The sequence below is a fragment of the Osmerus eperlanus genome, chromosome 5, assembly GCF_963692335.1.
Source record: "Osmerus eperlanus chromosome 5, fOsmEpe2.1, whole genome shotgun sequence".
Taxonomy (NCBI): domain Eukaryota; kingdom Metazoa; phylum Chordata; class Actinopteri; order Osmeriformes; family Osmeridae; genus Osmerus; species Osmerus eperlanus.
The window spans coordinates 2088556-2104209 of NC_085022.1; the positions used below are offsets into that span (position 1 = coordinate 2088556).

Genomic DNA, 15654 nt, shown 5'->3' on the forward strand with positions numbered 1-15654 from the left:
ACTGAATGTAATATTACTACTTCCAGATTTGACTTTCTAAAGAATGCAGCTTGCACTGTTTGCATTGGTATGAAGCAGCCATCTTACATTCTACAGTTATACTTTTGAGACTGAAGTTCTATTAAAGAAAACGAATGAAACCTATCATTGTGTATTATCAATACATTTGATTACATTAAATTCTTGCAAGAGACAAAACTATGAAAAACGTGTTTGTCAATACATCCTTTATTTGTAAAGTTACCACTGACATTCAATTTTTAGTTGTCACAAACAGTAACATTGCTATACAATGTAATCGAGTAGTCATTTAAAGAGTTTTTGGTCTGGGTCTTGTTGGATGAAAATAAGCTCTTCTACAGGTGAGGTTGAGCCCAATGTCCAACAGCTGTTCCTACAGGTGTACACCAGTACTGACCCAAACTCCACCGCCATCTCCGACCTACAATCTTTACTCCGCAGTAAACTGACCAACGCAGGCATCAGTTGTAGCTCAAAGGTCCTAGAGCAGCCACAGCGAGCGCACACCGGCACCATCTGTGCCATTTTCGAAGGAGGTTCTGAGATATAAAGAGGCGACCCGTTCCAGCAGTACCGCAAGATCTGCTCAGGACACAAGGAGATCTTCTTCATGAATCTGGAGAAGACCGCATCTCCATGTCTGGCCCGGGTCTTCTCGTACTTTTCATCTCCGCCTCCGTCACAGGTGCCCAGCTCGGCAACAGCTACACCTTCTCTTCGCTCATATTCCTTTAACAGATTCTGAGCGTGATGTAGGTCGGCCGGTTCCACCAGGTCCGTCTCCTCCACTACGCTGACATAGAATGGACTAAAGGTGGGGATATCCAGCTGAATCGCCTCCCTCTCACCAAGACAGAGGTCCCGAAGTCTGCCACTCACATCCAGCTCTGCGGTGCGCATCACCGGCTCCAGGTTTTCCTCGGTCGTCTTCACCTGAGTTTGGGTTGTGTCACTTAAACATGCTGATTCTTCTTCATCTTCCATTCCCCAGTCGTCAGCGCCATCGCACCAGTCAGTGGCAGCGATGGGAGCTTCCGTGCCAGGGCTGTGGGGAGACGGAGAAAGCTCTGGACTTGGTTTGATCTCTGACTCGAGACATTGAGAACGCAGTACCTTCCAGCTCTCCGACTTCGAACTGCACTGAGGATTTGGGCAAGCCAACAAATGCAGAGTTCTGTGATAGAGAGACGCCTCCAATGGACAGTACACTTGCACCACATGTGCAAGAATACCATTGCAAAGAACACAGCTGGGGTATTGCCAGGATATTACTGGAAGTACGTCCGGTAGACCGCCGACCTTGTTGGTCAAATATAATAAGGGATATCTCTTTCCATCGCCAATTGCCCCATCACAAACTCCGATAAGAGTTACCTCGTGTGTTTCAGCCATGTTTCTTGCTGTTGACAGGCAACCGGAAGTAGTGACGTTACGCTCGAAGCCGTGCTTACGAAGCGGTATCGACCTTTTAAAGCAATGGCAGAGAATGTGAAGCAGATGTCTAATATAGAAATGGGTACCGGTACAAACGTGTCGGGAGTGGATTCAAATGGGCAAAAAACACGTGATCTCCCGTCGAAGCTTCGAACAGCTGACAGTGTCATGCCAGTCAAACTGCATTTTTTCCGACTTCAGAAATCACTAATACACAGCACAGGCTACATCTCTCTCTAGTTTAAAACATTTAGCCAGCCTTCATATGTGATCAACCATTTTCCCGTTGCACAAGCATGTCCCGAAACTTTAGCCCCTAGTCTACAATATCAATAATTTATAATTAGCATATACTTCCTCTCAAGTGAGGTCAGAGGGAAGATTCGAGCACACTCTAAGACAGCGCTCTTCCACTAAGCCATAGTCAACCTAGTTGAAAATCTGAATAATGCTATGAGAACCTAAAAGTAAACGTAATGACAGTAAAATAGTAAAGACGTTAACGTGTTTGTAAAACAACAAGATTATTATTATTGTAAAATGTCCTTTATCAAATTGTCGACGATTGTGAGACTAACGTCTCGAGGACTTGACGTCACTCGATTACTTCAATCTCTCGATACAGTCGCCATACCATGAACTGACCAGCCGATGTCCCTATGGAGAGGATGTATCAAACGCTTCGAAAAAGCGAGACTTTTTTCGGAAAGCTTCGTTTCCCCATCACTAACCGGAAGTAAAAAGCAACGGACCTAAACGTCAGGTCGAATTACCGGAAGAAACAAGTAGGGACACGATGATGCTCCACTAACAACACAGACCTGCACAGCTACTCAGAGGATTTAGACCCACATAAAAGATACGTCGTCAACATTTAGCTAAGGGACAGCACCTTGTTTAAGCAGGATTGGAGACTTGGCTAGATAGCTATTTATTCGTGTGTCATGTCCCTCTGTAATAGTCTATATATAATCGTTTTGATACAGCTGTCAAACTAGCTCACAAACGGGTTGGGCAGCTAGGCAATTGCTTGCTAGCCTGATAAACACGAATCGGTAAAAGCCTGGGTTGTACTGAAATGGTAGACAAGCTAATTTGTTGAAATTCAACGACATGTGTAAACGTATTAATAATGCAAGAAGGCATAGCCATAGGCTTGACCTAGACCTGGAAAGAGTTGCACACGTTTGATGAGGCTGTCAAAGACTTACTTAACTTAGCGGGGCGAACTGCGCTGTGGACTTGGGATATCAATGAAAAGTGTAAAAGCATAGCAAACCCTAACCGTCGACATGCCTTTGCTGTTCTTGGAGAGAGTCCCTTGGCCCAGTCTACAGACGTACACAGCTCTGAGTGCTGTCTTGCTGGCCGCGACAGTCCTGAGTGCTTACAATACTGTCACGGAATCTGGAGAGTTAGTCCGCTATGTCACAGAGGAATCCCATACCAATCCTGAAGACGAGGAGTACGACCTCTTCACCAGCTACGGTGATGTAGCCAGTGATATCCTCTTGTACATGACCACTGACAGTGCTTTTGTTTGGGTGAGTCTGTGGAACTTTCGGTGCATATTTGTAATCTAATTCAATTAAAAATCAATTCGTTAATTATTCTTTTCTGATGCTGAAGCGTGAAGCAGTTGTTGACAATGATGAGTTACGGTTAGTGCCAACAAACTGTGTGTGTTTAATGTAGTGATGAAATAGCAGTTAATTCCTTCTTAGGTGGTGGTGAATACAGCCTGTTGCATCCTAATGCTGATTGCAAAGGCGATCCAGTGCATTGTGTTTGGGCCTCTGCGTGTCAGTGAAAAACAGGTTGGTTGAAATGTATCTGAAGTTCATTATATCATTGTAACAACATCGTTCTCTACCTGCAAGGTTTTGAAGATGGGACAATGCAACGCAATACAATTTCCCTAGAGATGTCCATTTTGTCATGTCCATTTTATCGCCTCTCTCTCTCTCTCTCTCTCTCTCTCTCTCTCTCTCTCTCTCTCTCTCTCTCTCTCTCTCTCTCTCTCTCTCTCTCTCTGTGTGTGTCTCTCTCTCTGTGTGTCTCTCTCTCTGTGTCTCTCTACACAGCACCTGAAGGAAAAGTTCTGGAACTTTATCTTCTACAAGTTCATCTTCATCTTCGGGGTCCTGAATGTGCACACGTTGGAGGAGGTGTTGATGTGGTCTCTGTGGTTTGCTGTCCTGGTCTTCCTCCACCTGGTTGTGCAGCTCTGCAAGGACCGCTTTGAATACGTACGTCCCAATACAGGATGCCCTGAGGTCTGAACACATACAGGGAGAAACATTTCAACAAACTCAAAACATTCTGGCCTACAGAGTGGATGAGTCTCATGTCATGTTGGGTGCTGTAAGGTTATATCTAAGGTAGTCCTTTTGTTGATGCTACATGCGAGTGAAATGTGATGAAATGATTGAGATCCCAATTGGGTAGTACCACAATCATGCAAATGAGCTAGTATCACATCATGCAAATGAGCTAGTATCACAATCATGCAAATGAGCTGGTATCAAAATCAATCAAATGAGGTAGTGTTACAATGGTGCGCTGCCACAAGGCTGATGCTCACTCTGGTGTATCTGCAGTTGTCGTTCTCTCCCAGCACCCCGCTGAGCAGCCATGCGAGGGTGCTGGTGCTGCTGGTGGGACTGATGCTGGCGTGTCTGGGCCTAGCGCTGCTCTGCGGGGTGCTGGGACGCGGCCAGGGGATCCACACAGTCGCCTTCATGGCTGCTGAGGTAGGGAGCACCTCCTCTCCTCCGGTCTACCCCCCTGGGCTGCCTTAGGAGGCAGGAGACCCGCCGCGGATGTAACCCTGGAGGAGACAACTCTGTCTGTGTTGGTGTGTTGTTTTTAACACGCTCCGAATAAACAATAACGCAGGGTTTGTTTGTTTCAGTGCATGCTGGTTACCGTGAGGACCACTCATGTTATCATCCGGTAGGTGTTTGCGCTTTGTTTTACACAGAGAAACATTGTGTGACCGAGTATAAATTGTGATCTGTGGATGGGGCGTTTTTAAAGATCTAACTGCCAGCCTTTTGGACATCTCTCTAAGGTACTCCATCCACCTGTGGGACCTGAACCACGAGGGGATCTGGGAGAACAAGGGCTCCTACGTCTACTACACGGACTTCTTCATGGAGCTGTCCCTCCTGGGCCTGGACCTCGTACACCACATCCACATGCTGGTGAGGTCACTTCCTGCTTCTGTATAAACCAACACAAGAGAGCAGGACGTGCTAACGCTACATGCTAACTCATGTAGCCATGGTGGTGCTCGGACGTAAGTGTCATGTTTTACCGCTTCACTTTGCCCTTTCTCCTTTTATTGCTCAATGGAGGTGTGTGTGTGTTTCTCTGCCTCCTCCTCCCCCTCTCAGCTCGTGGGGAATATCTGGCTGTCCATGGCCAGCCTGGTGATCTTCATGCAGCTACGCTACCTGTTCCACGAGGTGCAGAAGAGAATACGACGCCACAAGAACTACCTGCGTGTCATCGACAACATGGAGGCCAGGTCGGTTTCTGCACCAACAAGCTGTACACGTGCTCTTTAAAACAGGCAAGCGTTCCGCCTCCGGGGGGGGTGTTTGTACCTGGTGTGAGGTTCTTCTCTGTGGGGGGGCGGCTGGGTCCAGGTTTGCTGTGGCCACTCCAGACGAGCTGGCGACCAACGACGATGACTGCGCGATCTGCTGGGACGCCATGGCGACAGCCCGCAGACTCCCCTGCGGACACCTCTTCCACAAGTGAGCATCTGAGCAGCACAGCTACACGGACACAGAAGTGAACATGTCATCAAACAGGAAATAGCACAGCTGTTTTAGATAGGACATTAGGAATGAGCTAATTAGCTGATGATCTGGAAGGTTGGTTGGCCTGGGCATGTGTGAAGTGTTTGATGTGTTTGTGTGTTCCCCCAGCTCCTGCCTGCGCTCGTGGCTGGAACAGGACACCTCGTGCCCTACCTGCCGCATGTCCCTGGACGCCCGCGAGGGGGCCGGGGAGAGGGGGGCCAGGCAGGGGGGCCCCCGCGAGGACGGCCTGGGCCCTGAGGCCGAGGCCCGGCCCCACATCAACCAGCACAACCACTTCTTCCACTTCGATGGTGAGGGCTCGACTCTCTCAACACAACCCTCTATCAACGTCAGGCAAACACCAACAAAACAAACGTGCTCCTGCTGGATGGTTGGTTTAGAACGTTTGGAGAGATAACTGTCGTTTTCACGCGGCCCTACAAACACCCACACGCCCGTCACACCAAACCAACACAACCCAACAACTGGTGGCTGTTACTGTTTGTTTGGGAAGTTTGAATGGGCTTTCAGACTGCACTGGAAGTAGCAACCAACAATGGCTTTAGCTTTAGCTCTGTTTATTAATTGATTGATGTTCATGTGTGTCATGTATATATTTTTTCTAGGTTCTCGTATTGCCAGCTGGCTGCCGAGCTTCTCGGTGGAAGTAAGTCACACGGCCGGCCTGCGGGGCAGCTTTCAGACCAGCCACGCCCAGCTCAGCTCCATGGTCAGTCTGCTTCCAGCGCCTCCCTCTCGCTAGCGTGCTGCGATGACTGGGACCTGGACTATGTGTTTATGGGGATGCATCTCTGAAGTCCTGTCTTCATTTACCATGTCTTTGACTATTACAGCTGTGACACGACTACAAGCAGTGGCATGATGACGGATGCTCTCTCTCTCCCTCTCCCTGACTCCCTCCCTCCCTCCCGTCAGGCCCGTCAGATCCAGGGCATGTTCCCCCAGGTGCCGCTCCAGCTGGTGCTGCAGGACCTGCAGAGGACCAGCTCTCTGGAGGTCACCACTGACAACATCCTAGAGGGGCGCATCCAGGTGCCCCTCCACACACAGGTCAGTCTGAGCATACGTCTTTATTTACACTCATGTGTTCCTGCTTTAGTAATGCTAGCAGTTTGAGAGAGAAAGGAAAAGCTGGAGAGAGGACCACGGAGAAATGAATATAGTCAGCAGGAGTCCCTAAACAAGTTGTTCTGCTGTCCTCAGCTCGCAGAGGGCCAAGCCAGACGTGTGGGCCCCGGCCCGGAAGACGGCCGGGCCCGCCCCGGCTCGGAGGACGGCAGGGCCCGCCCCGGCCAGGAGGACGGCAGGGCCCGCCCCGGCCAGGAGGACGGCAGGGCCCGCCCCGGCCAGGAGGACGGCAGGGCCCGCCCCGGCCCGGAGGACGGCCGGGCCCGCCCCGGCCCGGAGGACGGCAGGGCCCGCCCCGGCCCGGAGGACGGCAGGGCCCGCCCCGGCCCGGAGGACGGCAGGGCCCGCCCCGGCCCGGAGGACGGCAGGGCCCGCCCCGGCCCGGAGGACGGCAGGGCCCGCCCCGGCCCGGAGGACACAGCCCCGGAGCTCCAGGAGGTCAGGGGTTGTGGCTTCTCCCAGTCGACCGAGGAGAGGCAGAAGATGCTGCTTCAGAGGAAGGATGAGCTGCTGCTGCACGCTCGCAGGTACTACATCTGTACTACATCTGTACTTCATCAGTACTTCAACAGTACGTTTTCAAGCCTTCCTAAGTACTTCATCAGTCCTGTTGAAGTTGCACCTCGCTGTCTAAGTGCTCTACTTACTGCATTACTCTACTTACTGCGTTAATTTACTTACTGCGTTACTCTACTTACTGCGTTACTCTACTTACTGCGTTACTCTACTTACTGCGTTACTCTACTTACTGCATTACTCTACTTACTGTGTTAATTTACTTACTGCGTTACTCTACTTACTGCGTAACTCTACTTACTGCGTTACTCTACTTACTGCATTACTCTACTTACTGTGTTAATTTACTTACTGCGTTACTCTACTTACTGCGTAACTCTACTTACTGCGTTGCTCTACTTACTGCATTACTCTACTTACTGCATTACTCTACTTACTGCGTTAATTTACTTACTGCGTTACTCTACTTACTGCATTACTCTACTTACTGTGTTAATTTACTTACTGCGTTACTCTACTTACTGCGTAACTCTACTTACTGCGTAACTCTACTTACTGCGTTACTCTACTTACTGCATTACTCTACTTACTGTGTTAATTTACTTACTGCGTTACTCTACTTACTGCGTAACTCTACTTACTGCGTTACTCTACTTACTGCATTACTCTACTTACTGTGTTAATTTACTTACTGCGTTACTCTACTTACTGCGTTACTCTACTTACTGCATTACTCTACTTACTGTGTTAATTTACTTACTGCGTTACTCTACTTACTGCGTAACTCTACTTACTGCGTTACTCTACTTACTGCATTACTCTACTTACTGCGTTAATTTACTTACTGCGTTACTCTACTTACTGCGTTACTCTACTTACTGCGTTACTCTACTTACTGCATTACTCTACTTACTGTGTTAATTTACTTACTGCGTTACTCTACTTACTGCGTTACTCTACTTACTGCATTACTCTACTTACTGTGTTAATTTACTTACTGCGTTACTCTACTTACTGCGTAACTCTACTTACTGCATTACTCTACTTACTGCGTTAATTTACTTACTGCGTTACTCTACTTACTGCGTTGCTCTACTTACTGCATTACTCTACTTACTGCGTTAATTTACTTACTGCGTTACTCTACTTACTGCATTACTCTACTTACTGTGTTAATTTACTTACTGCGTTACTCTACTTACTGCGTAACTCTACTTACTGCGTAACTCTACTTACTGCGTTACTCTACTTACTGCATTACTCTACTTACTGTGTTAATTTACTTACTGCGTTACTCTACTTACTGCGTAACTCTACTTACTGCGTAACTCTACTTACTGCGTAACTCTACTTACTGCGTAACTCTACTTACTGCGTTACTCTACTTACTGCGTTACTCTACTTACTGCATTACTCTACTTACTGTGTTAATTTACTTACTGCGTTACTCTACTTACTGCGTAACTCTACTTACTGCGTAACTCTACTTACTGCGTAACTCTACTTACTGCGTTACTCTACTTACTGTGTTAATTTACTTACTGCGTTACTCTACTTACTGCGTAACTCTACTTACTGCGTTACTCTACTTACTGCATTACTCTACTTACTGTGTTAATTTACTTACTGCGTTACTCTACTTACTGCGTAACTCTACTTACTGCGTAACTCTACTTACTGCGTTACTCTACTTACTGCGTTACTCTACTTACTGCGTAACTCTATTTACTGCGTAACTCTACTTACTGCATTACTCTTTTATCGGGCAGCTGCACTTGAATGTTATCTCTCGCTGTTTGTACTTGTCTGTCTTGTGCAGCTGTTTACCATCCTACATTCTGTTGAGCTTCTACTGTGGCTCTTATCTTTGTGCTAATCAGGCTGTAGATGGAGCAATCGCTAATTAGCCCTGATGACAACCAGTCTGGGGACTGGCCTCATTTTAACACAAATGCGCGAACGTGCCTTGAACCTCAATAACTCACATGTACACCCCCCTCCTCCTCCCCCCTCCTCCCCCCTCCTCGACCCTCCTCCTCCTTCCCCCTCCTCCCTCCTCCTTCCCCCTCCTCCCCCCTCCTCCCTCCCCCCCCCTCCTCCCTCCTCCCCCTCCTCCTTCCCCCTCCCCCCTCCTCCTCCCCCCTCCTCCCTCCTCCTCCCCCCCCTCCCCCCCCTCCTTCCCCCTCCCCCCTCCTCCCCCCCTCCTCCCTCCTCCCCCTACCCCCTCCTCCTTCCCCCTCCTCCCCCCTCCTCCAGGAGGTATCAGAGCAGGAGTAGCGGGGACTCTACTTACTGCGTTACTCTACTTACTGCATTACTCTACTTACTGTGTTAATTTACTTACTGCGTTACTCTACTTACTGCGTAACTCTACTTACTGCATTACTCTACTTACTGCGTTAATTTACTTACTGCGTTACTCTACTTACTGCGTTGCTCTACTTACTGCATTACTCTACTTACTGCGTTAATTTACTTACTGCGTTACTCTACTTACTGCATTACTCTACTTACTGTGTTAATTTACTTACTGCGTTACTCTACTTACTGCGTAACTCTACTTACTGCGTAACTCTACTTACTGCGTTACTCTACTTACTGCATTACTCTACTTACTGTGTTAATTTACTTACTGCGTTACTCTACTTACTGCGTAACTCTACTTACTGCGTAACTCTACTTACTGCGTAACTCTACTTACTGCGTAACTCTACTTACTGCGTTACTCTACTTACTGCGTTACTCTACTTACTGCATTACTCTACTTACTGTGTTAATTTACTTACTGCGTAACTCTACTTACTGCGTAACTCTACTTACTGCGTTACTCTACTTACTGTGTTAATTTACTTACTGCGTTACTCTACTTACTGCGTAACTCTACTTACTGCGTTACTCTACTTACTGCATTACTCTACTTACTGTGTTAATTTACTTACTGCGTTACTCTACTTACTGCGTAACTCTACTTACTGCGTAACTCTACTTACTGCGTTACTCTACTTACTGCGTTACTCTACTTACTGCGTAACTCTATTTACTGCGTAACTCTACTTACTGCATTACTCTTTTATCGGGCAGCTGCACTTGAATGTTATCTCTCGCTGTTTGTACTTGTCTGTCTTGTGCAGCTGTTTACCATCCTACATTCTGTTGAGCTTCTACTGTGGCTCTTATCTTTGTGCTAATCAGGCTGTAGATGGAGCAATCGCTAATTAGCCCTGATGACAACCAGTCTGGGGACTGGCCTCATTTTAACACAAATGCGCGAACGTGCCTTGAACCTCAATAACTCACATGTACACCCCCCTCCTCCTCCCCCCTCCTCCCCCCTCCTCGACCCTCCTCCTCCTTCCCCCTCCTCCCTCCTCCTTCCCCCTCCTCCCTCCTCCTTCCCCCTCCTCCCCCCTCCTCCCTCCCCCCCCCTCCTCCCTCCTCCCCCTCCTCCTTCCCCCTCCCCCCTCCTCCTCCCCCCTCCTCCCTCCTCCTCCTCCCCCCTCCCCCCCCTCCTTCCCCCTCCCCCATCCTCCCCCCCTCCTCCCTCCTCCCCCTACCCCCTCCTCCTTCCCCCTCCTCCCCCCTCCTCCAGGAGGTATCAGAGCAGGAGTAGCGGGGACTCTGCCAGTGTTGTCACCAACGGCAACAATATGGAGGAGGCTGATGAAGGGCCGTCCTCAGTGTCAGACTCTGTGACACTGCGGCGCAGGAAGCTAGCCGCGGCGGCAGAGCGCCGTCTGCAGGGGCGCTCGTACATCTGACCAGCGAGGACAGACGGGGAAACACTGTGACTCACTGGTACCAACACCATCCACCTGGTGTCTACTGGTACCAACACCATCCACCTGGTGTCTACTGGTACTAACACCATCCACCTGGTGTCTACTGGTACTAACACCATCCACCTGGTGTCTACTGGTACCAACACCGTCCACCTGGTGTCTACTGGTACTAACACCATCCACCTGGTGTCTACTGGTACCAACACCGTCCACCTGGTCTATATGTGGTTGAGTTAGGACTTCACCCAAATGTTTCTGTAAACGGTCTCTTAAATTTTCTACAACAGAGAAGGATGCCGTGTCACTATACACTGTCTGCTCTGTCTGAGCTGTACTGTACTGGCCATCATGTCTACAGATGAAACAAGAAATATTACCTCATTGTAGTGTAGCCTTGAATACCAGGCTCATAGCATGTCATTTTGTTTTAAACACAGTTACAGCTATGCAGGGTTTCTGCCCTCAGTATTTTCAGTTACTACCTTCCCCTTTCTTCTGCGTAGTGATAAACATGCACACAGGCAGGCACTAGTTGTAGCAGGATACAAGTATGCGTTGTAAAATAACAGGTCTAAAGAGTTTTGTTTTGTTTGATGATTCTGTTTGTTAATTTGTGTGTTAAACATATCTTAATGTTGCCAGGGTTAGGATTAGATCTGGGGGCAGCTTGAAATTAATTTATTTTAAAGCTATAAAAAAGCAAATTGAATATATATACATTGCTGTATTTAATGAAAAATCACTTTCCAGTGAGTGCTGTATGGGCCAAATCCTTTTGGGGTGAACATGAAGCTAACAGATGTGTTCTGTCGTATTACATGTTGCAGCATCGCTTCTGATTTAGGCCTACTTCAGTTTCACTGACTTTAATTCCAATTGATGCTTAATCTGTGCAGTACAGTCATGAAAAGGTCATATTGGCTTGACAACTCAAACTATAGCTTGGACTGTAACTGCTGTTTGCAGTGGCCTACAGCTATCTATCCCTGCCTCAGTTTTTACCTAGCCTGATAATTATGAAATGGCATTTAGTTTTGAGCGTGCTGTATTTGATCTGGTTGGGTACTGGATCCCAGAGGACACTTGGGGGTCCGTGATGATTACATCCCCTGTGTTTCCAGTGACCGGTCTGCACAAATCAAGATAAACAACACATTAGTGTTTGTAAAGGCCAGTGGCATAGCTTTTATACCTGCCCAGGACACTGTGCTGTATTCCTGTATTACATGTGCACCTTGAGACAGTATTTCTCTGTACATCACATTGGACCTAAGAGAGGCTGCTTAATTCAGCAAATAAATTCCATAATGTCAGTGAGTAGAATGCAGTTTACTGAATTTCTGTGTGCATCAAATTGTAACAGTCAAGAACAGTGTTTTTGTATATACTTTTGTAATGACTATCATAGATGTAGAAGACGCTGTACAAATAAAATTAAGATCTTCATGCACAGTGACTAATTTAGCCAATCTCAAAAGTCTGACTTGTGAAAATGGGCTTGAGCTGTTTTTACATCGAGTGCATCTAATGCCATCTTGATAAGGCCCTTTCCGAATGATGTGAAAATCTTTTTCTCCATCTGAGCGGTGCAGGTTTTGACTGTAAACAGATCAAGTGACACTCGTCACATCCTGAGTCATGTACGTTTCATCAGCAACAAAGAGGACGTTTGTATTTGATCTCTTGCCAGCTCCCTGCCAGGACCACTGAAAACTGTGATTAACATCATATACTGCAACAACAAAAAAACAAGCACGATTTTACAGCCATCCAGTGTCGTTAGACGACAGAGAAACCGTAAGGTTCTTGTCACACAAAGACACTGGGGGGCAGTAGCACAACATCGTACCTCAGGAGTATGGAGGAAAGACACTGGGGGGCAGTAGCACAACATCGTACCTCAGGAGAAGCATCGACTGATCTGAATTCACTGGACACGTCCCGATTCTATAGCCTTCATGCCCCCAGAGTGCTCTTGTTCACTTCCTTGTACAGCATTCTAAGGAAAGGACTCCAGGAAGAATGATGACGAAATCTCCCTCTGGACTCCAGCCAATACAGCAGAGGGAGAAGCACACAAGATTAAAGAAATGGAACTCAGCCTGGGATTATCCCAGATCCCCACTAGCCTGCTAGCACTGACTCCCTCTGCACCACTGAGGACTGAATAGATTAAAGTTCTCACATTGACAGAGTGCGTGGGACATGCTGCAGCTCCTAACCCCTCTGAGTTGATGCCATGAACAGGACTGTCAGAAACATGGTCTGCTGGACCACACAAACGCGGTCTGCTGTACCACAGAAACGCGGTCTGCTGTACCAGGTCAACCTGGCACAGGATGGATGTTGCGGTTAAATCCTGACTGTGACCTTCAAGACCCCTGTGGCTTCCCAACACGAGAGGAGGAAGAGACGGGAGGAGAGAGAGAGAGTAGGGAGGAGAGAGAGAGAGAGTAGGGAGGAGAGAGAGAGAGAGAGAGTAGGGAGGAGAGAGAGAGAGAGTAGGGAGGAGAGAGAGAGAGAGTAGGGAGGAGAGAGAGAGAGAGTAGGGAGGAGAGAGAGAGAGAGTAGGGAGGAGAGAGAGAGAGAGAGTAGGGAGGAGAGAGAGAGAGAGTAGGGAGGAGAGAGAGAGAGAGAGTAGGGAGGAGAGAGAGAGAGAGTAGGGAGGAGAGAGAGAGAGAGTAGGGAGGAGAGAGAGAGAGAGTAGGGAGGAGAGAGAGAGAGAGTAGGGAGGAGAGAGAGAGAGAGAGTAGGGAGGAGAGAGAGAGAGAGAGTAGGGAGGAGAGAGAGAGAGTAGGGAGAAGGTTGCAGGTTGTATTAGATGGTACTGTATGCATGTTCCAATGAATTCATGAGTCAGATAAGCAGCAGGTCGGGACGACGACGACGACGAAGACACACAAAATTATTTCCTAATTTTCTGTGTACCCAATCAACAGCTTGATCAAATTCAAACAAGTTCACGTTGACATGTGACCTTGCAGGTGTCATCACAACGTATTCATCACATACCCAATTACGTGCGTCTGCCTCATGTACACCTAAATCACTCTGCGTTCACATTCACAGGAGAAGCTATACAACAAGACCCCCCCCAGGGAGCCGCAAACAGGACGTGGAACGTGAAGCCAGATCGCACAAACATACACTGCAGTGCATTAGCTAATTAGCTTCTAACCTTCTGCAAATTGCCTGTTGTTGCCACCAGTGTTGGCGATAGCGCAGGGGTCTAAGTGGGGAGGCAGGCAGTGGAATACTGTGGTAATACTGTGAGCGTTCGCAGGCTGAGCCCCTTATCTGGGTGACCATGCCGCCCCTCGTTCGGCAGGACTTTGAGCTACTGAATTGAGTTTTAATTGGTTCTGCTCCATGCTAGGAGAGCTGCCGGGGCCGACACCAGTCACTGGTAACGCTGGTGTCATGTGACAACTGCTAATGCCTGTTGGGGGACATTGTGGTCTGTTGCTGTTGGGGACACCTTGCTGTGATGGGCTCTGTGTGTGTGTGTGTGTGTTTGTGTGTGTAGATGCAGACAGTATCTTTGGGGGCCATTACTGCAGGCTGAGTTTGGAGGTACAATAAAATGGAAGTTTTTTTTTGTGTCCATAGCCAGTATTGGTGAAGCCCTGAGAGGTCTTCTGGGTGCCTCCAGCTACAGCATCAAGCCTTGTAAGCAACATCTGATTCAGATACTGGGAGCGTTTTTGGTTTGTTAATACTGTCTGCCATGGGCTAGGAAAACACAGCCCATTCCTGCCCAGCCCAGCTCAAAGTGACGGTTGGAATGTTTCCTTCTTACATCAATCTTACTTTTAGACATGTCCAATCATGGGTTTTCTAAATAGATTGGGCCTGTTGGGGGGGAAACGTTTTGGCGGCAAATCCTGGAGTTTAATCCCGAAATCAAAAATGCAGTATTTCACAAAAGAGCAAGGCTGGTTCAGGAGGAGCTCAGCGATGCTGTGGAAGAAGAGGAGTCTTCTAGGAGTCTAAATCCTGTGCATGTGGACTTCTCTTGTTATCCGACACTCCATATCCTCCTCTCTCTCTGCCCATCACCCCACCTCCCTCCTCCATTATCCTTCCCTAGGATTTATTCAGAGGGTTGAAAAGCAAAGAAAGGAGTCAAGCCTGAGGCTAAGCGCCTTCCAAGACATTGTGTGTATGTGTGAGTGTGTGAGTGTGTGTGGGTGTGAGTGTGTGTGGGTGCCACTTGTCTGGTGATGGTGGGTATCAGAATACTTAATTTTGCGCATGATGCCTCCCAGAGGAGACTGTGGTTCAAGAGCCGGTGACCCACGCCTCATAGCAGAGCCCCCCCCCGTCACAAGTCCTGGAATAATAACATTTCATGAATAGTAATCTTGCGCAAGCATGAAGAAAATCTGGTGAACATTTTCACAGCTGATTTTCCTGCCCACCCTTCTTCGTAAACAACACTACTTACGTAATTCGGCCTGCAACCCTCCGTCAGCTGTCTGACCGCATGTCGTCGTCATAGGTTACATTGACGATGTAAATGAACCGGAGTTGTTGGTGTATTCAACATAAATCAATAGATCAAGGTTAATCTTATCCCGGGCTATTTTTCAACAGTAGATGATCTGCTGCATGGGAGTCATTAACTATAGGCCAGTCAAGGTGCTCCCACACACCTCCACAGTCAAGGTGCTTCCACACACCTTGACAGGCCAGTCAAGGTGCTTCCACACACCTCCACAGGCCAGTCAAGGTGCTTCCACACACCTCCACAGGCCAGTCAAGGTGCTTCCACACACCTCCACAGTCAAGGTGCTTCCACACACCTCCACAGGCCAGTCAAGGTGCTTCCACACACCTCCACAGTCAAGGTGCTCCCACACACCTCCACAGGCCAGTCAAGGTGCTTCCACACACCTCCACAGGCCAGTCAAGGTGCTTCCACACACCTCCACGGTTGAGAA

At 48.2% G+C, this 15654-nt stretch overlaps 2 protein-coding genes across 4 annotated transcripts in view; one reads left to right on the forward strand and one right to left on the reverse strand.

Moving 5' to 3' along the window:
• Nucleotides 1-177: 177 nt before the first annotated feature.
• On the reverse strand, nucleotides 178-1776 carry pdcd2l (programmed cell death 2-like). Its single transcript, XM_062461016.1, has one exon. It carries the CDS (start codon nucleotides 1411-1413, stop codon nucleotides 307-309), a length of 1107 nt encoding a protein of 368 aa, XP_062317000.1. The 5' UTR covers nucleotides 1414-1776; the 3' UTR covers nucleotides 178-306.
• A 423-nt stretch (nucleotides 1777-2199) lies between these two features.
• LOC134020774 (E3 ubiquitin-protein ligase AMFR-like) overlaps nucleotides 2200-15654 on the forward strand; it is a 343986-nt gene continuing 330531 nt past the window's right edge. Inside the window, exons 1-13 of one of the 3 annotated variants that reach the window (XM_062461007.1) lie at nucleotides 2200-2999; nucleotides 3180-3272; nucleotides 3540-3704; nucleotides 4056-4208; nucleotides 4370-4410; nucleotides 4529-4661; nucleotides 4854-4987; nucleotides 5109-5219; nucleotides 5394-5578; nucleotides 5894-5997; nucleotides 6204-6338; nucleotides 6492-6943; nucleotides 9189-9313. In XM_062461007.1, coding sequence (XP_062316991.1) covers nucleotides 2748-2999; nucleotides 3180-3272; nucleotides 3540-3704; nucleotides 4056-4208; nucleotides 4370-4410; nucleotides 4529-4661; nucleotides 4854-4987; nucleotides 5109-5219; nucleotides 5394-5578; nucleotides 5894-5997; nucleotides 6204-6338; nucleotides 6492-6943; nucleotides 9189-9267 — 2037 coding nt within the window. In that variant the 5' untranslated portion in view covers nucleotides 2200-2747 and the 3' untranslated portion in view covers nucleotides 9268-9313. Of the gene's footprint in view, nucleotides 3000-3179; nucleotides 3273-3539; nucleotides 3705-4055; nucleotides 4209-4369; nucleotides 4411-4528; nucleotides 4662-4853; nucleotides 4988-5108; nucleotides 5220-5393; nucleotides 5579-5893; nucleotides 5998-6203; nucleotides 6339-6491; nucleotides 6944-9188; nucleotides 9314-10521; nucleotides 12162-15654 lie in introns of those variants that run through there. The other 2 variants (XR_009930443.1, XM_062461006.1) reach the window with 2 other exon arrangements.

Bases quoted from the DNA above. Each gene is read 5' to 3' on its own strand.
- pdcd2l (XM_062461016.1), bottom strand. From the start codon at position 1,413: ATGGCTGAAACACACGAGGTAACTCTTATCGGAGTTTGTGATGGGGCA.